Consider the following 27,080-nt stretch of genomic DNA (forward strand, 5'->3'; position numbering starts at 1 on the left):
TACGATAGCCCGACAAGCAGGGTAGAGATAGATTTTGGTAGCCCGACTGGAAAAATTGCTAGCCCCGGGACGTCGGGCTAGCGATTTTGCGAGCCCTGTATCTGATTGAGGAATCACTCATCTTTGGAAAAGAGAGTTTATTACAGAGAAATGGTTTGTAGCATGTGTGCTTGTTGTTTTTGTCTGCTTCCACGTGTCTTTGCACTAGGATGATGTCGGAGTAAATGTGCAGTCATATTCGTTGTGTTCCCAGTAGTGCTGTCAGCGTTAATCTGAAATGACGTTAACGCCACAACACGGCAAATCTCCGTTGACGAGCTACCGCGCTCAACACAGACAGCATCGTCAGAAGGAAAGTTGATAAAATAAATAAAAAATTTTGTATTGTTCGATACATACTGTATGCGTACCGAACCGAAAGCACTGTATCGAACGGTTCAATATCGATACGAGTATCATTGCACCCCTAGTAACTAGATAAACTGAAATGAAACTAGACTGAAAAGAATAACAAAAACACCAAGAAACTCAGAATACTGGGTCACATGACATTCTCTTTGAACGCCCTTCCAGATCAATGCATTTTTCAGTCAGTTGTTCCACTTTGCTAGAAAGTTGTTTAACTTTTTCTTCTAATTTCACCACGGAGTTGGAAGTGCTTGTAGCCGATTCTGATAAATCCTTCAGCTGGACATTGTCGTTTTCCATCACAGTTCTCAAAGCTGAAATGGCCTCATCATTTTCAGCCCTCAGCGTTGCAATTTCCCCGCGCAGAGTATCACAAATGTCCACTTTCATTTGAGTTATCTTGGCGTCCAAAGTAACAATTGCAGACAGCACTTGTTTATTGCCTTGTGTGTACTCCTCGTGTGCAGAACTAGCGGGCGCGTAAGCTTTAGCGCCGTCATTTTCAGCCGAGGCCTCGCCAAGGTCGGTCGTTTCAGTCGCCACTTGCTTCGGGTTTGTCCTTTTTGGTGGCATTTCGAAAAAGAATGCACTCTTCACAACCACTGTACAGGGAGTGCAGAATTATTAGGCAAATGAGTATTTTGTCCACATCATCCTCTTCATGCATGTTGTCTTACTCCAAGCTGTATAGGCTCGAAAGCCTACTAGCAATTAAGCATATTAGGTGATGTGCAACTCTGTAATGAGAAGGGGTGTGGTCTAATGACATCAACACCCTATATCAGGTGTGCATAATTATTAGGCAATGTCCTTTCCTTTGGCAAAATGGGTCAAAAGAAGGACTTGACAGGCTCAGAAAAGTCAAAAATAGTGAGATATCTTGCAGAGGGATGCAGCAGTCTCAAAATTGCAAAGCTTCTGAAGCGTGATCATCGAACAATCAGCGTTTCATTCAAAATAGTCAACAGGGTCGCATGAAGCGTGTGGAAAAACCAAGGCGCAAAATAACTGCCCATGAACTGAGAAAAGTCAAGCGTGCAGCTGCCAAGATGCCACTTGCCACCAGTTTGGCCATATTTCAGAGCTGCAACATCACTGGAGTGCCCAAAAGCACAAGGTGTGCAATACTCAGGACAATGCTCCATCACACGCGTCCAAGTACTCCACAGCGTGGCTGCAAGACAGGGTATAAAAGAAGAAGAACTAATGACATGGCCTCCTTGTTCACCTGATCTGAACCCCATTGAGAACATGTGGTCCATCATCAAATGTGAGATTTACAAGGAGGGAAAACAGTACACCTCTCTGAACAGTGTCTGGGAGGCTGTGATTGCTGCTGCACGCAATGTTGATGGTGAACAGATCAAAACACTGACAGAATCCATGGATGGCAGGCTTTTGAGTGTCCTTGCAAAGAAAGGTGGCTATATTGGTCGCTGATTTGTTTTTGTTTTGGAATGTCAGAAATGTGTATTTGTGAATGTGGAGATGTTATATTGGTGTCACTGGTAAAAATAAATAATTGAAATGGGTATATATTTGTTTTTTGTTAAGTTGCCTAATAATTATGCACAGTAATAGTCACCTGCACACACAGATATCCCCCTAAAATAGCTAAAACTAAAAACAAACTAAAAACTACTTCCAAAAACATTCAGCTTTGATATTAATGAGTTTTTTGGGTTCATTGAGAACATGGTTGTTGTTCAATAATAAAATTATTCCTCAAAAATACAACTTGCCTAATAATTCTGCACTCCCTATATTGCTTTTTAAGAAAAAGATGTGTTACTTTGATGATTATCACAATTTCAACAAGTCAGGTGGAAGAGCCACTGACACACGCGTCTTCACCCTCTCATAGCCTACCCGGAAGTTCAGAGAGGCATTTTTTGAAAAATTTATTGATAGCAATGTTGAATATTATTTCACAGGAAAAAAAACCCCCCAGCTATATGTAAAATAATCACACCATGACGCCTCTGCATTTCTAAATGGAGGGGCAGTAACTGCGTGTGTATATGCAAGTGTGTAAAACCTGAAGACAGTCAGATTAACAGTATTTCGTCTCTATCTGCCATTCTGCAATTCATCTCATATAAACAATAACATGGCGCACAACGTGACGTGAAAAAAGGCACATACCTTTGACGTTGCATTACGAACTTCCTCTTCCACACGTAAACGCAAGAAAGGAGTTTTTAAAAAAATCTTCATTTGGAGGTGATTCGAAACGCAGTTTACGTGTGAACGAAATGCCCAACGCATAGAAACAGCTGCGTTTTCTTTTTTTTTTTTTTTTTTTTTTTTAAATGACATCAGAAACAGCAGTATGCGACATTACGTGATGGCAGAGCTTCAGTTCATCCTTTGTCATTTTTTTTTTTTTTTTTTAATAAATAGGACAGGGGGAATGAATGAGAGAAAGAGGGGGAGAGAAAGAAAGAAAACCAAAGGGGAGAAGAGACGGTGAGAAGGGGGGGGAAGAGAGAGAAAAAAAAAAGAACTCCTGGGTCACCTGTATGGAGAAAAAAAAAAACAAACAAAAAAAACAAACAGAGGAGACAGCAAACAACAAAGAGTAACATAATAATAGAGAAAACAAAGCACCATCACAATAAACTAGCTAGTCATAGATATCAATATTTACTAAATAATAAACGATATTGTGCAGCACGCAAGATAGACAGCGCACAGTGTGCTTTGAGGCAGCAGCCAAGAAAGCTTTAGTCCGCGTCTGTGAATACCCATGTGTGCATACCTGTGTGGATCAGCATGCTTGCATTCCAAAGGTTTCTCCATGTAATGATCTGCTAGGGAGTGTGGGGGGGCCACAGCCCCGTCCTCCAGGGTGTGAAGCGGGTATGGAGGAGATCAAAACTCCAGACATCCAGAGGCCCCCAGAACACAAGAGACCATGGAAGACCAACAGAGGGGCAGCCGCGCCACTGTTCCAGTAAGAGCTGAGGAGAGTCCCAGATGAGGGCTCGCCCAGCAGCCGCGGAGCAGAAGTCAGGGGGAGTTGCAGTGACGCGCCTGTGAGCTCCGCCGGCCCCCAGCTGTGCCTGAGTGACCGAGCCCCAGGCCGAGAGGCCGGGGGCACCCCACCTCCAAAGGGGCCCGAGCGAGCCCCAGGCCCCAGGCCCCGACAAGCGGCCGCCAAGGAGTGAGCCGGTGTGTACCCGGACGCCCACCCCCAGACACAAAGAACCACCAACACACCGACACCTGAGGGAGTCCGCCACCGGCAGGGGAAGTGGTGGTGGGTGGAGATAGGCCTCCAAACCTTGGAGGGCCTGAGGTGTCCCCAGAGAGGTGGCGTCTGATACCCAACCTGACATATAGACACAGACATACAGGCACACACAGACACAAACATCCATTCCCACCCTCATGCTCTCATATGCACTCACTCCACACTCAACCAACGTGGAGACAGACATAAAGAGACGCTGTACACACAATCACACTCCCCAAGCATACTCTACAAACCGGGTCTAGGTACCCTTGCCCCTGGAGGGGGGAATTGCACCCAGACCCAGGTGGTGTTACCCTTTTCCCTGCGGTGGGGAGAGGCAGACCACCCCGACTCCGCAGCAGCAGGGAGGCCCCACACCCCAGACCGCAGTCGGACGGCCAACTCCTCCTACTAGCCCTCCCGCTCCAGCAGGCCGCAGAGAATGGGGGTGGGAGAAGACTCCAAACCTCCCTCCACCCGCTCATTGTAGTGTTGATGCATATGTGTTCTAAGGTGCAATTAAAACCCAGGAGGGCATGGAGCTACCTGCCAAGGAGCAGCAGGTAAGCGCATAGTCAGCTGCGTTTTCAAAAATACCCGTGTAGGTGTGGACATGGCGTAAGAGAGTTAGTAATGTATTTTATTACTACCTTTAATTTATTGCAGATTACTGTTACTTGTTTAATTGTTTACTAAAGGTTTGAGGTGTGAAATAAACCGCAATGGAGTTTGAAAACAAAATATGGGCGTGTGTGGTTGGAGGATGTGTTTGTGCAGGGGGGGGGGGGGGGGAACATTTTTCTTGTAAAACAAAGGGGGGCCTAGCAAAAAAAGTTTAGGAACCACTGACTTAAACAATACCATGTGGTTTCCCTATTAGCCTAATTTTAAAATAGTTTTCAGTATAACTAATTGTTATGACAGAGTTTAAAAGAACACTAAGAAAGCTTGCTAAGCCACAGTTACAGTAGTAGAAAAATGAAATCTAATACTGTACATATACACACACACACACACACATGTGCTGTCTTCGTTAATATGACGTTAACGCCGTAACCGCATTAAAGCGGCAAATCTCCATTAGCGAGTTAACGCGGATCACCCCATGCATGGGGCTGGACGGCGCCAACACGACAGAGCCCACTGAATGACCAAGGTGCTGTGAAGGTTGGCAGACATTTCTGAAAAGGCTGCGTCCAGACGAACAGAATCAACTCGTTTACAAACTTGTTTTTAAGTCCCTTTTCCCATTGATATATACTCGGGTCGACTGGTTTTCATTACAGTCCAGTATCTCATAATGTATGTAGCATGCGAAACGAACACTACCACAAAAGTGGACGTGGAGGAGACAACATACCTGCAGCTCGGTCTGTGGCTTTTCTTCAGACTCAGGAACACTTGGTACAACACGGCTACCAAGTACTATGATCTAATGGAAAATCCTGAAAACCATGGAGAGTTGATCCAAGTGGGCACTAATAGAAAAGGATTTTATTTACAGAACAAAGAGGCTTTTTATATTTCTGTCACCTCCCGGTGGTCAGACTGAGAACTGCACCCTGTGTTTTTCATGTTTATTGATCGACTAACAACATTTAAAATCATACAAAGTGACACATGCGGTCAGCTTGGACACTTACTGTCCTCTTTCACAATATAACACCGGCCATGCTACACACTGAAGCTTTTATTGTGAAGGGACAGCAGCAGGAAGTGCTTCTGTCCAGGTGTGGCGCTCGAGTGTGAATAGAGTCAAAGCTTTTAATTGAAGGGAAGAAGAAAGCATCAGTTGATCAGTAATCAATCACAGTCTCTGATCAGTAACAGCAGCTGGCTCCCACCAACGTCATGCTCAAGAGTGGAAGCTCACTTTTTGGCAATGGCGGCCCGAGCTCGGTTCAGCCGCTCGATCACCAGACTGTTGGAGGCGGAGCATCTGGAGAGGACTGCCCCAATCTCAGCTTCATTCCTGCGCTCAATGGCAGCATCCGCAGCCCCCTCCAGGTCACTGTTGGGAATAGAGGAGGAGTTACATGAGTGCTCCCACCTGTGCTGTGTGATGATGTCACAGAGGTGTCTTACCCGACGGCCAGGTGGGCCTTCACCTTCTGCTCAGGCGTCACCTTGGAAACGTACTTCTTGGCCTCGTACTTGTTGTTACACTTGATGCAAACTTCAACAAACGCCTGAAGAAGAGATCCCGCTAAGACTCATGGGAAATGTACAGGGTGGGCCATTTATATGGATACACCGTAATAACATGGGAATGGTTGGTGATATTAAAGTCGTGTTTGTGGCACATTAGTATATGTGAGGGGCAAACTCCTCAAGATTGGTGGTGACCATGGTGGCCATTTAGAAGTTGTCCATCTTGGATACAACTTGTTTTTTTAATAGGAAGAGGGCCATGTGACACATCAAACTTATTGGTAATTAGGGCTGCCACAAATGATTATTTTGATAGTCGACTAGTCACCGATTATTTTTGCGATTAGTCGACTAATCAGATCATCATCCATTGGACGTACAACGTACAGCTTATTGCACCAGCATGCATCTGCTCTTATATAACTATCACTAGCTTACAGCTTTAAGTGTTTAAGGTATGTGCTAACTAAAAATAAAGACAAGATGATAGTTTATTAAAGTTTAATGAAATTTGGAGATTGTTTCAGTGAAGTTTAATAAACTTGCCATCTAAAATACAACAGGACACCGGAGTAAATTCTCGAGCATCTCACACTTCTGATAATCAGCTGTCTGCTTGACGTTTATTCAGTTGTGTAAAAACTATAACTTTAATCTCAGCCAAACCAATTTACTCAGGAACAAATACAATACTGAAAAAAACAAACAATAACATTTTTAAGTTATCTAAGTAACTTATATATCATGTTTAACCTGAGTAGCGAAAGACGGCGGTGGGTTTGAAAACGATTTGCCAGGAGTCCGGTGTTCTCACCGGCTCTAGTGAGCCTTGCCCCCGGCTAGCTATCGTGCGGGTGGGAAACAGACGTCTCCGAAAACGTCAGAGCACTTTTGAAAATATGTGGTGTCTTGATAAACTGAGCAGATATTTGAGGTTTACACAGCTACATTCTCGCCTGAAAATATGTAAAACTTTTATTTTGTGACCCAGAAAGAATAATAAGAGTAATACTAGAAAAATTTGCATTTCCTGCGAAAATGCTGTGTGGATGCCTTAACGCTGAAGATGTCTGCTGAAAAAAGCTGAAAAAGTATAAAGTTGAAGAAAAAAAAACGTTGCCCTGAGCAGGATTTGAACCTGGCCCTTGTGGTCTAAGGGCAGCTATTTAGCTCACTGAGCCAAACTCATTCTTGCAAAGAATAGTTGGAGAGACTGACAATTCTGCTGAAATGAGCAGACGCTGCTGCGAATTGTGCTGATAAGAGGTGAAAAGGCTGAAAATTTTGCAGAAAAGAGGTGAATCAGCAGAATTTCTGCTGATAAGAGGTAAAGAAGCAGAAAGTTGCGCTGAAAAGAGATGAATCAGCAGAATTTCTGCTCAAAAGATTTTTTTTCTGAAGACAGCTGAGATTTGTGATAATAAGAGGTGAAAAGGCTGAAATTTTTGCAGAAAAGGTGAATGAGCAGAATTTGGGCAGAAAAGAGGTGAAAATTCTGCTGAAAAGAGTTCAATCAGCAGAATTTCTGCTGAAAAGAGGTGAATGATCAGAATTCTGCTGAAAAGAGCAGAAGCTGCTGAGAATTATGCTGATAAGAGGTGAAATTATTGAAGATTTGGCAGAAAAGAGGTAAATCAGCAGAATTTCATCTCATACTCATCTCACTGAGCCAAACTGGTTCTCATATAACTGAAAACAGGTGAAAAAGCTTAAAATTCTTATTAAAAACAGCAGAAGAGGCTGAGAAAACACTGAACTTTCTGGTGAAAAGAGGCACAACAACCTGGTTCTGCTCAATTTCAGTCCACCAATCAGAGGTACTGCTTCTGTGTGCTTCAGCAGGCTGTGTACTTGTATGTATTTCTGCCATGGACTGTTAACAAGAATCTAAGGTCCATATTAGAAAAGCTGCTAAAATCATAAAACTTTGCTTAATTGTAATAAATTATCAATATGAGTTACTGGTCTGTGATACTGTATTAATTTGTAGTGGAAGAAAACGTGGACAAGGTGGAATTGAACCCACGACCTTTGATCTTCAGATCCATTTTATTACCAACTGCGCCACTGGGAAAGAGAGCGGGCGCCTGGAAAACAGGGTGATGAGCAGCCAGAATTAGATCGCGCTCAGAGGCGAAAAACGCAGTTTTTTGGAGTTACAAAACGTCGTGTAACTCAAAAACTAGGTGGGATAGAAGCAAAATTCTTGCACTGGGTGAATCAGCGGACTTTGGTGAACTTTGACTGCGATTTTCATAGCTCTTTGTAACTCCGTCGGGAAGATATGACGAGAGAAGAAACGACTTCATTTTCGGAGTTGGAAAACTGAGAGGAGGACAGATTTCCTACCCTCAAACAAGTCTAACTCATCTCAGAACGGTAATAGGTGAGAAAATAATTCTTGAATTGTGAGCGTCAGGAGTGTCTGAAGATATACGGGGACAAGCCTCATGTCTTAATTTCGCTTCATTAAGGAGATATGACGATTTGAAAATGCCTTCAGTTTCAGTATTTGCGCTCTGAGTTTCACAACCTCCCCATAGACTTTGAATGGGGAGTTTTTAGATCTTGTGTCACTTCGAGGCAAATTGTGAAAAAACCGTAACTCGCACGATAATTATAGTGACACTGTCTTAAAGCCAGCAAAAATACCTACGTTTTGATGTATAATTTGTGGAAGTTGAGTGGAAATTGAGCGAGTAGCAAGAAGTTGTTTGGACATGAAGAGAAACTTCAGAAAGCACCAGCTCTCACTCTGAGTTAATTGCATAGCAACCATAACAACGCATACAGTGGGGCAAAAAAGTATTTAGTCAGCCACCGATTGTGCAAGTTCCCCCACTTAAAATGATGACAGAGGTCAGTAATTTGCACCAGAGGTGCACTTCAACTGTGAGAGACAGAATGTGAAAAAAAAAATCCATGAATTCACATGGTCGGATTTGTAAAGAATTTATTCGTAAATTAGGGTGGAAAATAAGTATTTGGTCACCTCAAACAAGGAAAATCTCTGGCTCTCACAGACCTGTAACGTCTTCTGTAAGAAGCTTTTCTGTCCCCCACTCGTTACCTGTATGAATGGCACCTGTTTGAACTCATCATCTGTATAAAAGACACCTGTCCACAGCCTCAAACAGTCAGACTCCAAACTCCGCCATGGCCAAGACCAAAGAGCTTTCGAAGGACACCAGGAAAAGTATTGTAGACCTGCACCAGACTGGGAAGAGTGAATCTACAATAGGCAAGCAGCTTGGTGTGAAAAAATCAACTGTGGGAGCAATCATCAGAAAATGGAAGACATACAAGACCACTGATAATCTCCCTCGATCTGGGGCTCCACGCAAGATCTCATCCCGTGGGGTCAAAATGATCATGAGAACGGTGAGCAAAGATCCCAGAACCACACAGGGGGACCTGGTGAATGACCTGCAGAGAGCTGGGACCAAAGTAACAAAGGTCACCATCAGTAACACACTACAACGGCAGGGAATCAAATCCCGCAGTGCCAGACGTGTTCCGCTGCTGAAGCCAGTGCATGTCCAGGCCCGTCTGAAGTTTGCCAGAGAGCACATGGATGATACAGCAGAGGATTGGGAGAATGTCATGTGGTCAGATGAAACCAAAGTAGAACTTTTTGGTATAAACTCAACTCGTCGTGTTTGGAGGAAGAAGAATACAGAGTTGCATCCCAAGAACACCATACCTACTGTGAAGCATGGGGGTGGAAACATCATGCTATGGGGCTGTTTTTCTGCCAAGGGGACAGGACGACTGATCCGTGTTAAGGACAGAATGAATGGGGCCATGTATCGTGACATTTTGAGCCAAAACCTCCTTCCATCAGTGAGAACTTTGAAGATGAAACGAGGCTGGGTCTTCCAACATGACAATGATCCAAAACACACCGCCCGGGCAACAAAGGAGTGGCTCCGTAAGAAGCATTTGAAAGTCCTGGAGTGGCCTAGCCAGTCTCCAGACCTCAACCCCATAGAAAATCTGTGGCGGGAGTTTGAAAGTCCGTGTTGCTCGGCGACAGCCCCAAAACATCACTGCTCTCGAGAAGATCTGCATGGAGGAATGGGCCAAAATACCAGCTACTGTGTGTGCAAACCTGGTAAAGACCTATAGTAAACGTTTGACCTCTGTTATTGCCAACAAAGGTTATGTTACAAAGTATTGAGTTGTATTTTTGTTATTGACCAAATACTTATTTTCCACCCTGATTTACGAATAAATTCTTTACAAATCCTACCATGTGGATTCATGCATTTTTTTTTCACATTCTGTCTCTCACAGTTGAAGTGTACCTCTGGTGCAAATTACTGACCTCTGTCATCATTTTAGGTGGGGGAACTTCCACAGTCGGTGGCTGACTAAATACTTTTTTTGCCCCACTGTATATTTTCTGAAAAATCACAAAGCTGCAACTGAAAACTTAAAGAGGCATTAAATGAAAAAGGTAACAGATATGAAAAAGCTGAATCACACACAAAAAGCCCAATCATTTGAGAACGTTTTAAAGTTTGAATGGAGTTTCTAGGTGAAAGTATGAGGAAGTAGTTAAGTTTGAAAAACAAGCAAGTTTTAGCAGAATTGTGGAAGTTTTCCATTCATTTCAATGGGACAAAAAAAAGGAAAAAATGGGAATATTTTAAAAAGTATAATAGCAATAAACACCAAAAGATATAGCTGGAATTAGCAGAAATAGCAGAACAGTTTAGCGTTTGAACGGAGAAAATCGGCTGAAAACTGAGGGAGTAGTTAAGTGCCGAAAAACGTGGAGCAACTATAAGAATAAAGTTTAAAGAGAAACAGGAACTCAATAGTGTGGATGCCCTCTGAGGGCATCCACACAACTAGCTGCCGCCATTGTTGGAAACTAAGCTATAAATAAATTCTGGGACAGAGCTTCTTCTTCTTCTTCTTCTTCTTCGGGGTTTAACGGCAGCTGGCATCCTTGTACATGAAGTGCTGCCATCTTCTGTTTCAGTCCGTTATTACACTCTTAAATCCTACTACTTATTCCTGCATCTTTTGGGATCTTACAAAGCTTCATACACATATTGATGTGTCACATGGCCCTCTTCCTATTGAAAAAACAAGTTGTATCCAAGATGGCCGACTTCTAAACGGTCACCATGGTCACCACCCATCTTGAGGAGTTTGCCCCCTCACATATACTAATGTACCACAAACATGACTTTCATATCACCAACCATTCCCATGTTATTACGGTGTATCCATATAAATGGCCCACCCTGTAGTTAATGCAACATAACAGAGGGGGTGGGGCTTCTCCTTACCAGGTAGCCAATGGGAGACTTCTTACTCTTTGAGAACTTCTCTAACTCATCCCACTCCTCCTTCTCCGCCAGAGACTTCAACTTCAACCACCAATACCTGCACAGGTGAGAGAGGCAAACAGGTGAGAGAGGCAAACAGGCGAGAGAGGCAAACAGGCGAGAGGGACAGACAGGAAAGACTGTAGTAAAAGACAGAGCCAATAACAGCGCAGCCTCAGTGACACACCTTTTGTCAGGTACTCTGAAGTCTTTGTAAAGCTGCTCTGCCTGTTTGTGGAGTCCTAATGACAACAGCGTCTCCATGGTCACCTGCAAACAGCAAGTGACATCACAGCACACACACACACAGCAGATGTAACTATGGTCACAATCAGCAGAAACAAGTTTTCATCAGTTGCTTAAATCAAACCGCGGATTTGGCCAATCTGATTGGCTGTCCCAGAACTTAGAAGTTACATGGAGGAAGTCTGGGTCTGTAATGATCTGAGGAGGAGCACTTTAAAGCGGAGCGACCACACTGGCCTCTTTAAAGTAACCTGGAGTACTGCCAGGTGATGGAGACTGAGAACACAGAGCATGCAGGTGGAGGTAACTGGTAGAGGGAAACGTCAGCTGGCCAGGGAGCCCCGCCCCTTGTAGTTACCTGTAGGGACAGTCCAAGAAGCCCCGCCCCTTTCTCATCGTCCAGTTTGCGCTGAAAACGGAGCAGACGCATCTCGTCCTCTGTGGTCTGCAGACCAATCAGTGAAACACACCTGAGCATCAGGTACAAACACACACCTGCAAACACGTCTTATTGTTCGTTTGTTACCTTTACTGCAAACTCATTCTTGGCCTTGTTGTACTCATCGACAGCGCTCTGCAGAAGAGACAGCCGGCCCTCCAACCTCTGCAGATGGACAGGTGAACAGCAGACAGGTGATTACAGTGATGATGGACGAGTCTAATCTCTGCTGGGCGTGACGGTTAGCAGTCCTTACCTTTTCCCTGTAGCTTGCAGTGACGTAATAGTTGGCCAGTTCCTGGTGGTCATCGTCCTGGTTATACAGGTCCTTCAGAGTTTCCTGCTCCTGCAGCTTACAGAACTGACAGCAAACAAATGGAAACAAAGACACACATTACCAAATGTAAACCAGGAGGAGGAGAGCGGTAGTGGTGAAGTTGGGTGCACCTGTCTGTAAAGGCTGAGAGCAACTGGCTGGTTCCTCAGAGTCATGAAGAAATCTCCTCTGTTCATCTCGTTCTTCAGGTACGACACCACTGTGTACACTGACAACACACACAGCCAACTGTCAGTGTGACATCATCCATCTGGCAAACACATAAGGTGTGGGGCTGAAACACTCACCCAAGTCGGTATCTCCGCTCTCTACAGCTTTACTGAGAGCCAGCTGACTCCTCTTCATCTTCAGCAGCAGAGGAACCTGCTCTCCAGACCGAGCCTCGAAGTCCAGGAGCTTCATAGAGACACACAGGGACAAATACTGAAAAACACTCGACCACACTCAATATCAATATCCCTGCTGAATATAGCAGATGGGCAGTGACCATCCAGCTGAAACCTGGCTCCAAATCTGTCCAAAAACCACTGAACCATCCATCCATCTACTTATCCTTTTCAGGATCGCGTGGGGCGCTGGAGCCTATCCCAGCTCTCATAGGGCGAGAGGCGGGGTCCACCCTGGACAGGTCGCCAGTCTGTCGCAGGGCTAACACACAGGGACAGACAACCATTCGCGATCACATTCACACCTATGGGCAATTTGGATCCAATTAACCTATCCCCACAAGTTGCATGTCTTTGGACGGTGGGAGGAAGCCGGAGTACCCGGAGGGAACCCACGCAAACACGGGGAGAACATGCAAACTCCACACAGAAAGACTCCGGCCTGAACCACTGAACCATACTATGGAAATTAACCCTCCAAACCTCTGTAGAATTCACCTTGATGGCGAGCTCTGCTCGTCCACATTCATAAGCTTTAGCTGCGATGTCCGAGTACGAAACCCCAGGTGAGTCTCCCACTTTCATACACACTGCTCGTGCTATGGCATCGTCTGTTAGGTCCTTCTGCTGCACCTGGACACGTACGCAAACACGTCACACCAATCAGTCATGTGAAAACAGTCTCAGGTGGGCGAGGTGTGAGACAGTTACCTTGCATGACGCCCAGTGTTTGAGGACTCGGCTGACTCCCTGATAATCAGGGATCTTCAGGTAACGACAGACTTCGATGGCTAATGGGTAAAACTGCCGATACACCAACCTAAGAGAGAGAAAGACAGGTGAGTGAGAGGTGGAGGGGTAACATGAGATCTCAGAGACATTTCGATGAGTTCACTCACCTGTCAATCAGCACCTGTAGAGTCAGCTGTTTGAATCTGAGGTCAGAGGTCAAGGAATTCATCACCATGGTAACACACCCGTCTGAGCTGAATCCTAAAGCTAAGAATGGGTCACAGCGGCGTGACGAGGGATGCAGCCCCTGACTCTGAACAAAGTGAGACGTTACCACACACTGCATCTCCCATGATGCACCTGTGCAGACTGAGAGGATACTGAGTGTGCGTGAGTGGCAGCCCTACGCTGCTGTCTCTGACGGCGTTCAGCACTCGCAGCTCCCTGCAGGTCGTCACAAACTGATCCGGACTGAAGTCTGTGAGGAAGCACTTCCCAAAGGACGCCGCCTGGAGGGAGACACGCCACATTACAGGGACAGGTCATAGTACAGGGCAGGTCGCATTACCCTGACATGCTAAAACAGATCATACGGACGCTCTCACCCTCATCAAGGATTTCTGGGTGTTGGTGTCATACTCGTGACCTGCCGCCTCCACGCACTGTCTGACTGCTTCTCCCAGCATGCTCTGCTCCTTGATCTCCCGCAGGTACTCGTCCGCCTTCTGACTCGATTTCTGCAAAGACAGAAAAACACACGTCAGGCCTGACAGACCTGTACCCGTGCTACATGTGTACCCGTACTACATGTGTACCCGTACTACATGTGTACATGGACATCAGTGAATGACAGTATTAAGGTGATGTAATGGAGTGGACTTACAAGTACTGATGTTGTACTGTGGCAGTATTACAGTGTTAATGGGACAGTATTGTAGTACTAATGTGGTACTGAATGATGTACCTCGTACTCCCGGTGGGCCTCCAACAGCAGAGCTCCAGGCGCCATGGAGGCGATCTTGAAGATGTCCTGACAGACCAGAGGAACCTCCTGCAGCAGCTCCTGATTGGACGAGCTGATTATTCGAACTCCATCCATCTCTCCCACCAAAACACATGGATCCTCAATGGGATACCTGAAGGCCGGGGTCAAGGGTCAAACCACCAGAGAATGACTCACGAGGACATCCTCGAACACGGAACATGATTCTTTGTTTATAAATGACCAGCTATAACAAGAAACCCAGAAGGAGCTCCAGCGGAACCTAAATGAGCTTTAAGAGAACTTTTTTGAGTGAGCTCCAGGAGAACTAGGGGTGGAGCCGAACCCAAATACGGTATTCAGAAAGGCACAAATAACATGTTTTTCACGAATACTTATTTTGAACAAATACTTAAAAATATTTGTATTTGGGAACGAGAAAAACTTTATATCAAAAAGCTGCGTTTCCTCATGAGAACGCAGGGCACGAGTGAGTGAGTAACGTGTAAAGAGGTGAGTGACACACAGTGTCCTCCAGTAGCCAAAAACCTTGCTCAAGTTCTGTGTGGAAACATTTTACAGTCAGTGCTGCAGATAAAACCAAAGTTACAAGTAATGTGTGCAAAAGTCACATCAAAGGCAGAGATATCAAACATCTGTCAACATCTGTTATGCATAATCACATGCACTTAAAGCATCCTCTCCTGGTACTGTGTGCCAACCTCTCCAACAGCACCAAATCATCATCACAGCCATGTTCTGCCCCTGCAAGTCAGTTTCAATCACCTATATTAGATGCATTTATTGCAAAACAGGCTTATACACCCATCCACCCACTACAAATAACAAACACAGTGGGAGAAATTATTTGCCTTGACCTGATGCCCAACTTAGTAGTGGAGAATAAAAGTTTTTTGCAAGCTTCGCGAAGTGGTTGCACCTCCATACCAACTACCAAGCTCGTTGGCATTCCAGAAAGAGCTTGGCCTTCCCAAGAACACATTGGTGCATGATGTGTCAACCAGGTGGAAGTCCTCCTTTCACATGCTCCAGTGACTGTTGGAGCAGAGACGACCACTGACTACCATGAGTGCAGAGATGGATCTGGGAGGTACTGTGTGTGAGGATGTGGGTTCTCTGTCTCTGTCATCCCTTGTGCGCAGGCTCTCAAAACCTAAAGGTGGATGTGGATGTACCGAGGCACTTAAAATGGTGACCATATTGCAGTCTGAGTTGGCTCAGCGCTTCCAGGCTGTCTTTGATGACTCCTTGGGTCATTACTTTAAAGCCAACCTACTGGATCCCCAATTTAAGAGCTTGCCCATGTCATCCGAGTTTGACAGGCTCAAGGCAGATGTGTCTGCAGAGGTGGATGCAGAACTCCAAGCGGATGATGTTTCTGGGTAGGGCTGTGTGATATGACCAAAATCTCATATCCCGATATAAGACACTATCGTCCGATAACGATATAAATCACAAAAATTTAACATTTTCTATAAATTCTGTGAATCTCGGGCAGCTCAACTTGCGTGAAGTGTTTCCAGCTGGGCGTCGTGTAGCTGGAGTCGAGTGTTTTAACTGATGCATGAGCACCTGACGGGCCGTTTTTGCTTCGCATCCGTAAACTCTCTGCATACTGTTTCACGTGATTCAGTTTATTTTGAAAAGTCTCAACAGGATCTTGAGCTTTATTGTGAAAAGTTTATGTAGAAAATAAACAAGAGGGCACGTGATGGTTTTACCGACGTTGTTGCTAATGACAACGCATAAAAACAGGCGCTTGTCCGTCCGTAGTGTGGTTATATTAAATAAAAGAGAAAGAGAGAACTTTAAGAAAATAATATAGCCACTACAGTGACCATCAAAACGATGAAAAAATATTTCTGTAAACAGTTTATTTTACGACAACACGAAACAAACAATAGCGTAATAGGAAACGATAGACATATATATAAATCTCCATCCGATATATATCGTTATATCGAACAGCCCTATTTCTGGGGTACCTGAAGCACCCAGCTCATCCTCAGTTGAGAGTGAGGCCAGCGGGCAAAAAAGCCAAATCTGCCTCATCTGGTGCTATGACCTCCGCAAGATAGTTGAGAGCTACTTAGCTGAGGACAGCACTGAATCACTGACCTCAGACCCTGCAGCCCTGGCTCATGTGGCAATGAAATATCGCACCTGCCCCAACAAGCAGAGGTATCTTGTCCCCACAACGCTCCAGACTGCTGCCCTCACATGTGGACAAGCTTGTGATCACAAAATACTACATGGAGAAACTTAACTGAGAGTATGTTGGCAGAAGACATCTTCTTCAAAGTGAAATATGGTTGAGTTATGGTCAACATAAAACACAAAAAAACCCTTTGTGTCTGTTTTTAGGCAGACAGTTGACAACAGCAGGGCTGCATCTTTTGGTTTAACAGTATTATATAGAATACAACTTTTGTTCTGCCACATCTCCCAGTCAGGGGTTGATAAAGTTTAGTTCTGTGCATTAGAAAGATGTTCTCTCAGAAGAACAGTTCTTTGAAGTATTATTTGTTTTTAATTCTGTCTGTTCATAATGTTCACAATGATATTTTATTAATTGTTGGTTTAACCATGGATGAGGTAATGGCTGTTGTGTTATTTTCTTTTCAATGACGTTCCTTGTTAAATGTTCATTGCTGTATTTATGGAAAAATACCAACCAATATTGCATATCCATATTTATTATAATGGATATAATTAAAGAATACTTACACTGTAACGTAAATCAGAAGCATAAACAAGAAAAAAAATTGATTTTTCAACCTATTTTGAATTTTACTCAAATACAAACACAAATACTTTTCCCCCCTTAACAGATACAAATACCGGCTGCTTTGCACAACTCCAAGGAGAACCTTAACACACCTGAAGTGTATTTGAACATGTTCAGATGTGAAGTTTGAAGGATACTGGATGGTCTCATTACACACCCCGACCACCAGGAGCAGTCTGTCCCACATCAACACCACAGATGGCTGTTGGCTCTTTGGTCTGCGACACCTGGGCAAACAGGTAAACTCCAGGTTAAACGGGTGTAAAAGAAGAGCTTCGACGGGTGAGCAGCTGAATAAATAAGAGCACAGGTAAACGAGAGGTCACACATACCACAACATCTGCTTGGGCGCCATGGTCTTCTTGGTGTCGACGTCACTCAGTTTCTCCTGCATACAGAAGCATCACCTGTGAGTCATTCCACAGGTGATGCTTCACAGATATCTGAAAAGCTGATTGGCCAGAACAGCTGCTCACCTGTAGGGTGGACAAGCCTGTCCACAGGTGTCCACTGTCAGTGAGGAGAGCCAGGTATTTATAGCTGAAAGACACAGACATGTGGACAATGTTGCCGTCCTGAGGACTGAGGCCTGGAGGACACTGAAGAGAGACACAAAGGTAGGCAGTGAGACAGGTAAAAGAAAGATGAGGACAAATCTGAGTGTGAAGATTACTGGCTGTGGATTAGCATCACCATCGAAGACTGTCAGACAAACGTCGTCTCAGACTGGTTTTGGTTAGAACGATCTTAAACTGAGCATTACTGACTTCACCTGTCTCTACATGTCTCACCACCACAGTGCAGGACGTGTTGTCCAGGATGAAGAGTTCTGGTCCGTTGGACAGCAGGACTTTAGTCTGTCTGTCCTGAGTGAGGACTACCCAGCAGGATGGCTTTCCCTGCAGACCTGAGGGACAGACAGGTGGACAGACAGGTAAGGGTGGAAAGGCTTAACCGTGGCAGTGAAAACACCATCTCAGGTGAGTCAGGTGTTACCTGGGACTTCAGGTAACCTCCGGAGCTTCAGGTCATCGATGTTGGTGGCCAAGGTGAAACGGGAGGAGCTTGTTACTATGGCAATACCTGTTCCATAAGGGGAGTGGAACACCTTGGCCTCCATCACCTGACTCTGGACCACTTCCTGTTTAAAGATAGAGGTCACCTGATCAGTGACATCGTCTGAGCAGCTTCATTTATTCAGAGGAACAAACTCAGGTGTGCTGACCTGTCCCATACTGAAGTGTCTCTTAAAGGATCCAAACAGGTCATAGATCAGGACCGTGCCGTCCTCCTGGATACACAGTAGCTCGTCAGAGACCGTCCACCCGAGCTGGACCACTGGACCACTTTTCCACTGAGACGGAGACAGAGAGAGAGAGACGGGTCAGAGAGAGACCCAACCTGTCTCCGGGTGTGGTCAGGTGCTACTCACGGGGAAGCTGGCAACGGTGCCTCCTGACGCAGAGTAGATCTCCAGCTGAGGACGAGAACTCGGAGAACGCCGCTGAGGTTCTCTGAGCAGGGCTGAGGGGTCAGACAGAGGTCAGGGGTCAAAGCCTTAAATCTGACTATAAAAAACTATCTCACTGCAGCGTTTCATAAAGTTTTATTTAGTTTGTACCGATGGGGCCTCCGTATGGAGCTGCAGCCACCAGACTGTCTCTGAGTCCATCACGCAGACTCCAGCTCATCTCATACAGATCCGTCTTACTGCAGTAGTACACAGGAAAGTACACATTAATGTAAACAAACCCCTCCCCATGGTCCCCCGCAGGCTCCTCCCCCTATCTGCCTAACACTATTCCAGCCTCCGGTCACTTTCTGCTCACTTTAAGCTCACCTGTCACTTGCACACAAATGTCACCTGCCGACCTGAGTAAACCCTGACTCTGATGGGCTACAACCTCCTGCTCACTTCGTCATGGACGTCAGTCCTCTCACGTGACGTGTGTGTTAAGGAAACGTCATTAAAGGGAAAAAGCTTCTGAAGCCAGCTTTAGCAGGGTCAAATGACAAGCAGAGGCGCAGGTTACAGGCTGATTTCTCTGTTTAAACAGCTCAATCACACAACTGCAGAAAACACAGGTGTATATAACACGGATGGAGCTGCGGTCAGCTGACTGTCAGCAAACATTAGCCTCGCTGCTAGCAGCTGAAAGACCGACACAGTGGGCGCTCACTGACCGGTAAAAGGCGTCTCCCAGCGGGTTCCAGCTGGCTGTGATGAACGCCATGATCCGCTTCTCAGGAGGGGGTACCCCGGGGAACAAACCGGAGGAAGTCCCGGTGCACCGGCCGGACGTAGCGTTAGCTTTAGCTCTCGCTCTGCCCGGTCAGCTGACTGCAGCCTAGTTCTTCTTCTTCTTCGGTAGTTATTCAGGCAGACGCCGCGGGCGCTCTGCTGCCCTCTACGGCACTTCTGTGTTTACAGCTGAGCCTGCAGTATTTTTATTTTTTATTTTAATATGAACTTTATTTAGAACAATAACAATGACAATCTCAAAGAGACAAGCGACATAATAAATCAATCAGAACAGAATCACATCTCCTATACACCACAATGAAATCGACAGTAACTGAAAGTAAACATACATACATACACACACATATATATACATGTACATATGCATACATACACATCCATATTCACACATCTACATAATAATAATATAAAAAGATGAATAACCAATACAAACATAAATAAGAATAAAAAAAAAAAGAATGAAAAACAAGGAACAGAAATAAAGAAGACAAGGGGGAACATAAAATCTCTAAAAGTGAGGTTCCATAAACAAGACTCATAACTTAAATAAGGGGCTAAGAAAAATCAAACTCTTCTAAAAATCTATGCAATTTGATTGCTTGGGGCTTATTTATTAGCTTAAGAGATTTACGGAACAGGGAGAGGTCGTTTTTAAGAGCAGGCCATGAAGGGGGGGATTTAGCATATCGGCATTTATGTATGTAATACTTTGTTATAATAATGAGATTGTTAATTAAAAACTCACTATTTTTGTTCTTAAGGATTACTCCAATTTGAATATTTTGAAAAGACCAAAAATCAATATATCCATACTGGGACAATATTAGGACATGGAGAGATTTCCATAAATTCTGGATTGTCACACATCCATAGAACATGTGCTCTGTTGTTTCCGAAGTTATTTTACAACTATAACAGTTGTCTAACACAAATTTAAATCTTTCTCTCATAAATTCATTGGAGGGGTAAATATTTTTTGTAGTTCTAAAATGGACTTCTTTAAATTTGGGGGGAATTGGAAATGTTAAATATTTGGTTCTGATCAACGAGATCTCAGATTTGTTATAATCTTTAAAGACGAGTGAATGTTTTGTCCTACCTGGATATAAGGTGTTAACCAAATACCTCCTCAAAAACTGATTATTGCATTTTCCATTGACCAATTCAAGACCATCTAGTTTAACTTTATGCAAATTTGGAGTCTGTATATTTGAAAAATTGTTCTTTACCGTATTTACAAGGACTGTTGGGATATTTTGTGAAACCTTTTTATAGAGCTCGAACGAGCAACTCATGTCATATTTCTCATTAAGCCTGTTTAATTCAAGTATATCTCCATTTTCATCCATTATATGTGTCACAGACCAAATTTGTTTTGTCATCCATTCTTCCACAAACATAGATTTCCCCCGATTCAATATCACCCTATTATTCCACAATGGAACATTGTGGGGACTAAAGTTATGTTTAAACATTAATTTCCAATTTAACAAAACTTGTTGATGAAATTTGGAAAGTTTTATGGGTAGTTTAGAAATTTCAAAATCACATACTAAAAGGAATTGGATCCCCCCAACTTTGTTGAAAATAAGAGATGGTTGGTGTGTTGCCGGGGTTGTGTGCGGGTGGGTGCATGGGGGCCCGGCCCTGGAGCAGGGTGCCGCCGGTGCATCGAGCCGCCTGGGGGGCTCTTCAACTGGTGGGGGGGATGGTCACATCTGGCAGGAGCTTTCTTCTCTCAGGAACTCTCTGCAGGAGGGGGAGATACAGGAGAGGTGGAGGAAGATCTCAGCCTGGGCGTTTACCGTCTTATGTAGTCTGGAAGATGTGTGGTTGGTGGGGTGGGTGCAGTTTTCTCTGTGGTGGGGTTGGGTGGACTGTCCAGGGCTCTGTGGAGCCGGGGGGCGCTACTGCACTGGGCCCCGGTCTGATGGGCCTGGGCCCCCCTTCCCTGGCGGGTCGCGGAGGGTGGGAGTGCCTACTGGGGTCAGCGGGGGAGCTGGCCCCAGGGAGGGGTTACCTGCCCCTCCCTTCCTTCCCTCCCCATCTCCAGCTGCCTCCCTCTTCCCGCTCCTCCACAACCACCCACACATGCAGGGCCTTGGAGTGGGGGTATGTCACCAGGGTGCAGAGGAGGCTACCCCCCCCCCTGTCCCCTTCTGGCTGCCTCTGCCTCAATTTTATCCCACATCTTAGACATTCACATTATTCACACTCTCATTACACATACATATAGGATCTTGGGGGTGGGCACAATCACGGAGTCCAAATCACCATCAGGGTGTATACCTCACCCCTGACGTCGTTGCCCACCTCTCAATTTTAAATACACTTAGTCATTGAGGGTTAGCAGGAGGGACTATGCGCTTACCTGCTGCTCCTTGGCAGGTAGCTCCATGCCCTCCTGGGTTTTAATTGCACCTTAGAAGACATATGCATCAACACTACAATGAGCGGGTGGAGGGAGGTTTGGAGTCTTCTCCCACCCCCATTCTCTGCGGCCTGCTGGAGCGGGAGGGCTAGTAGGAGGAGTTGGCCGTCCGACTGCGGTCTGGGGTGTGGGGCCTCCCTGCTGCTGCGGAGTCGGGGTGGTCTGCCTCTCCCCACCGCAGGGAAAAGGGTAACACCACCTGGGTCTGGGTGCAATTCCCCCCTCCAGGGGCAAGGGTACCTAGACCCGGATTGTAGAGTACGCTTGGGGAGTGTGATTGTGTGTACAGCGTCTCTTTATGTCTGTCTCCACGTTGGTTGAGTGTGGAGTGAGTGCATATGAGAGCATGAGGGTGGGAATGGATGTTTGTGTCTGTGTGTGCCTGTATGTCTGTGTCTATATGTCAGGTTGGGTATCAGACGCCACCTCTCTGGGGACACCTCAGGCCCTCCAAGGTTTGGAGGCCTATCTCCACCCACCACCACTTCCCCTGCCGGTGGCGGACTCCCTCAGGTGTCGATGTGTTGGTGGTTCTTTGTGTCTGGGGGTGGGCGTCCGGGTACACACCGGCTCACTCCTTGGCGGCCGCTTGTCGGGGCCTGGGGCCTGGGGCTCGCTCGGGCCCCCTTTGGAGGTGGGGTGCCCCCGGCCTCCCGGCCTAGGGCTCGGTCACTCAGGCGCAGCTGGGGGCCGGCGGAGCTCACGGGCGCGTCACTGCAACCCCCCCTGGCTTCTGCTCCGCGGCTGCTGAGTGAGCCCTCATCTGGGACTCTCCTCAGCTCTTACTGGAACAGTGGCGCGGCTGCCCCTCTGTTGGTCTTCCATGGTCTTTTGTGTTCTGGGGGCCTCTGGATGTCTGGAGTTTTGATCTCCTCCATACCCGCTTCACACCCTGGAGGACGGGGCTGAGGCCCCCCCACACTCCCTAGCAGATCATTACATGGAGAAACCTTTTGAATGCAAGCATGCTGATCCACACAGGTATGCACACATGGGTATTCACAGACGCGGACTAAAGCTTTCTTGGCTGCTGCCTCAAAGCACACTGTGCGCTGTCTATCTTGCGTGCTGCACAATATTGTTTATTACTTAGTAAATACTGATATCTATGACTAGCTAGTTTATTGTGATGGTGCTTTGTTTTCTCTATTATTATGTTGCTCTTTGTTGTTTGCTGTCTCCTCTGTTTGTTTGTTTGTTTGTTTGTTTTTTTTTCTCCATACAGGTGACCCAGGAGTTTTTTTTTTTTTTTTTTTTTTTTGTCTCTCTTCCCCCCCCTTCTCACCGTCTCTTCTCCCCTTTGGTTTTCTTTCTTTCTCTCCCCCTCTCTCTCTCATTCATTCCCCCTGTCCTAGTTATTAAAAAAAAAAAAAAAAAAATGACAAAGGATGAACTGAAGCTCTGCCATCACGTAATGTCGCATACTGCTGTTTCTGATGTCATTTAGAAAAAAAAAAAAAAAAAAAAAAAAAAAAAAAAGAAAATAAGAGATGGTATCAAGAACCAGATCTCATTATCATTTTTCAAGAAAGATCGTAGCCAATTAATCTTTAAAATGCCATTCATTATTTCAAAATCGATTGCTTTTAAACCCCCCTCTTCATAATCTTTTATCAAGTCCCTGTTACTAACATAATGATGTTTATTTTTCCATATGAAATTAAAATTCACCTTATTGATGTCTTTTATAATTCTTGGGATGGCTAGGGAATAAGCTGGATAGATTAATCTGGACAAAGATTCAACCTTGGTCAACATTATCCTGCCGAACAACGTTAAATCTCTCTGTAGCCAATGGTTCAGAGTTTTTTTGCATTTGTCAGTTGTATTCTGAATATTCTTTTCTTCACTATCAGCCATGCATTTAGTTATCCAGATTCCAAGATATTTGATTTCATTTTTGACAGGTATATTGTACAAAGAAGAGTGAGAACAATTGTGGATACTCATGAGTTCACATTTGTCCAGGTTCAGGCGTAGTCCAGAAGCATCAGAAAAGATCTTTATTGTATCTAAGGCCAATGGAATTTGTTCTTTATTTTTTAGAAAGACTGTTGTATCATCGGCAAGCTGACTTATTATTAATTTGTGATTATTTATGTCTAATCCTTTGATGTTTGAGTTTATGACAGTAATAGCAAGTAATTCAGTGGCTACAATGAATAAAAGAGGTGAGATGCTGCAGCCCTGCCTGATACCTCTCTCCACCCTGAACCTGGGACATGTGCCTTCTGAAAGAGAAACACAACTATTAATATCAGTGTATAACATAGTGATCATATCCAGAAATGCATCACCAAACCCAAAATGTTTAAATGTCTTAATAATAAAAGTGTATTCAATAGAATCAAATGCTTTATGGAAGTCCAAGAACAACATAAAACCATCATCCTTAATTAGGTAATTGTAATCGATGAGGTCCAAAACCAAGCGGATATTATTTTGGATCAACCGTCCTTTGAGAAATCCTGATTGTGTCGGGCTAATTATTTCAGAAATACCTGTTTTTAGTCTTGTTGCTAAAACTTTTGAAAAAACTTTGTAGTCTGTATTTAAAAGTGTTATAGGTCTTAGATTACTTAGTTTTTTCTTATCTTTCCCCGGTTTTGGAATTAATTTTATAACTCCCTGTTTCATTGTTGTCATAAGCTCCTTTTGATTTATACATTCATTTATCGCACTGAATAATAGTAATTTTAGGTCTTCCCAAAAGTGCTTATAGAAATTAGTTGTTATACCATCTGGTCCCGGTGAGCGATCAGATGCCATGCTCTTAATAGCAAAATCAAATTCTTCTATAGTTAGGTCTTCATCACAAATTTCTCTAAAATTATCATCAATTACTGGAATCCAATTACTGATTTAAGGAGGTGACATTTTGTTCTGAGTATGAAGACTTATAAAGGTTACTGTAAAAAGTAAATACTTCATTTGAAATGCGTTTAGGGTCTGTACATTCCTCTCCGTCGATTATTAGGTTACATATTGAGTTATATTCTTGTCTACGTTTTTCTAGATTGCAAAAATAGGCAGTGTTCTTTTCACCCTCTTCTATCCACTTGGCTTTGGATCGCAAATAAGCAGCCTTGGCTCTATAAAGGTACATTTCGTCCAATTTAGATTGTAAATTATTAATTTTTCCTTTTTCTTCCTCAGTCCAATTCAATTTGCCATACAGATTCATAAGTTCTTTTACTACATTTGATTCCTCTTCTTGTCTTTGTCTGTTTAACTTTTTACCGAATGCAATTGAGGTTTTTCTGATTCTAAATTTAAGATATTCCCATTTGAGTATCGGTGTATTGATGGCTTCATCATTCTGAATATCTAAAATTAATTTTTTAATAGAATTACAATACTCCTCATTTCTCAGCATCTGACAATTAAATTTCCAATAATCCTTAAATGTGTTGTTTTGGTCTTTGCTTTGTAGTCTCAGAATAATGGCGCAATGGTCACTTAAGGGACTGTTAGAGATGACTGTTTCCTTGACATATTGTAAAATTGAGTTGGATACCAACCAATAATCAATACGTGACCTGCTTTGACCATTAGGTTTGTGCCAGGTGAATTGTTTTACATCTTCGTTTAACACTCTCCATACATCTATTAATTTAGTATCATTAGCGAATTTTTCAAATATTGGGTTTTTATGCTCTCTTGAAAACTTTGAAGGCCATCTATCCAACCATTCATCAGGAGTCACATTGAAATCACCTCCAACTACTATATAATCAGTAGGGAATTTGGTATAAAGTTCCTTTATAACTGTAGAAATTTGATGCAGCAGGTTCTTATTCTCTTGATCATTGTTGTATCCATAAACATTAACCAAAATAATCAGAGTATTATCAATATTTAACACACAGGCAACCCAATGTCCATTTTTGTCTGCCATGTTGCACAAAAACCTACCACGACATCTGTTGAAACAAATAGCAACCCCAGCCGACCTGTTTGTACCATGACTAAAAATTTTTTTATCTCCCCATTGTTGTGACCAAAATTTCACATCAGATTCCTCAGAATGAGTTTCCTGGAGAAAAAAACAATTTGCCTGTTGCCCCTTGCAGAACAGAAAAACAGCTTTGCGCTTAATTGAGTCTTTAAGTCCCCTTGTGTTAAAGGAAAAAAAAAAGAAATATTCGTTTTTAATTGGAACACGGAACACATGAACAGCTTTAAAGAGGAAGTTTAGGAGATGGAGTAGGAAAATCTTGAGGTAAAAGTCCCATCATCCGAAATGTTCCACTGTATATTCCTTTCGTAGTCAGATGTCAGCCCGTACCTGGAGTCTCTACCCTGATACGTTTGCCTTCTATGAAACCAAAAGGGCCCCTGAAGCCTGCAGCCTTGCCTTCCTTCCGTGCCTGGTCGATTTTTGGCCACAACGCTTGTCTGGATCTCCAGTCCTCTGGGGTCAGGTCTTCAGCAAAGCGGATGCCTTCTTCTTTGCACACGGGAGAAGCCTTTGTTCGCCTCCAGATGTCATCTCTCACGGCACGTCTCATAAACAGAATAATGATTTGTCGATGCTTATTCTCCACCGCTCTTCCCACTCTGTGGACAACATCAACTGCTTCTTCCATCTTCATCTTTAGGTCCGGAGCAATCCTTCCTAGAAGTTCCACCACTTCTTCTCTGATATTTTCATTTGTTTTCTCCTTTTTCCCTTTGATACGAAGACACCATCTTCTTTTGTATCTTTCCTGGCTCAATACACGATCCTTAATATCGTCATTATCTTTTTTGATTGATTCCATCTCTTTTTCCAGGTGTTTTATTTTCTTTTTGCATTCTTGCAGCTCCTCTGAATTAAATTGCACCGATTTAGCGATGGAAGCCAGCATGGCGCTATGTTGTTGAATTTGTTTGCTAACTTCGTCCATGCGGTCATCAACACGTTTTCCAAGACTCTCAATAGCTTTCAGTATAGTGTCAGTGGATGTGTTGGAGTCATTATCACTAGCCGTACCTTTTGCTTTTTTCTCCATATGTGGTTTCTCAGGAGTATTATCAGGGGTTGTTAACAGTCTGTCCCTCTTGTTGCTGCTGGAATTAGCAGTTTCCATCGGAGCTGGGTAGTCATGCTCGCTGTTTCTCTGGGTTGTAAAAGGGAGGTTTTTCACTGCCGGAGGTTTCGTGTTGTTGGTTTTCTTCATGTTCGGGCTGAAACGTCGTCAATATAGCTCAAAGGAGTGGATTTTATAACTTCAAGATTAAAACATCGGGACTTTAGTGAGGAGTTCAGATGGATGCGACTGCTCAGTCCGCCATCTTGCCCGCCCCCCAGCTGAGCCTGCAGTAGTGATGGGA

General features: G+C 44.3%; 1 protein-coding gene across 1 annotated transcript; it reads right to left on the reverse strand.

The window, feature by feature from the left end:
• Positions 1-5,208: 5,208 nt before the first annotated feature.
• On the reverse strand, positions 5,209-19,488 carry vps16 (VPS16 core subunit of CORVET and HOPS complexes). Its single transcript, XM_085392525.1, has 24 exons — positions 19,255-19,488; positions 18,692-18,780; positions 18,503-18,594; positions 18,296-18,424; positions 18,067-18,211; positions 17,862-17,977; positions 17,547-17,669; positions 17,403-17,458; positions 17,208-17,297; positions 14,244-14,415; positions 13,885-14,016; positions 13,661-13,788; positions 13,447-13,482; positions 13,259-13,367; positions 13,046-13,180; positions 12,449-12,557; positions 12,272-12,369; positions 12,081-12,185; positions 11,912-11,989; positions 11,744-11,830; positions 11,327-11,409; positions 11,101-11,197; positions 5,732-5,835; positions 5,209-5,657 (listed from the first exon to the last, which is right to left on the reverse strand). Exons 1-24 carry the CDS (start codon positions 19,302-19,304, stop codon positions 5,516-5,518), a joined length of 2,505 nt encoding a protein of 834 aa, XP_085248651.1. The 5' UTR covers positions 19,305-19,488; the 3' UTR covers positions 5,209-5,515.
• Positions 19,489-27,080: the final 7,592 nt, after the last annotated feature.

This window comes from Rhamphochromis longiceps, linkage group LG19 (genome assembly GCF_057381845.1).
Source record: "Rhamphochromis longiceps isolate RC_006_pf linkage group LG19, R_longiceps_female_GT1.1, whole genome shotgun sequence".
In the NCBI taxonomy this organism is placed as follows: Eukaryota; Metazoa; Chordata; class Actinopteri; order Cichliformes; family Cichlidae; genus Rhamphochromis; species Rhamphochromis longiceps.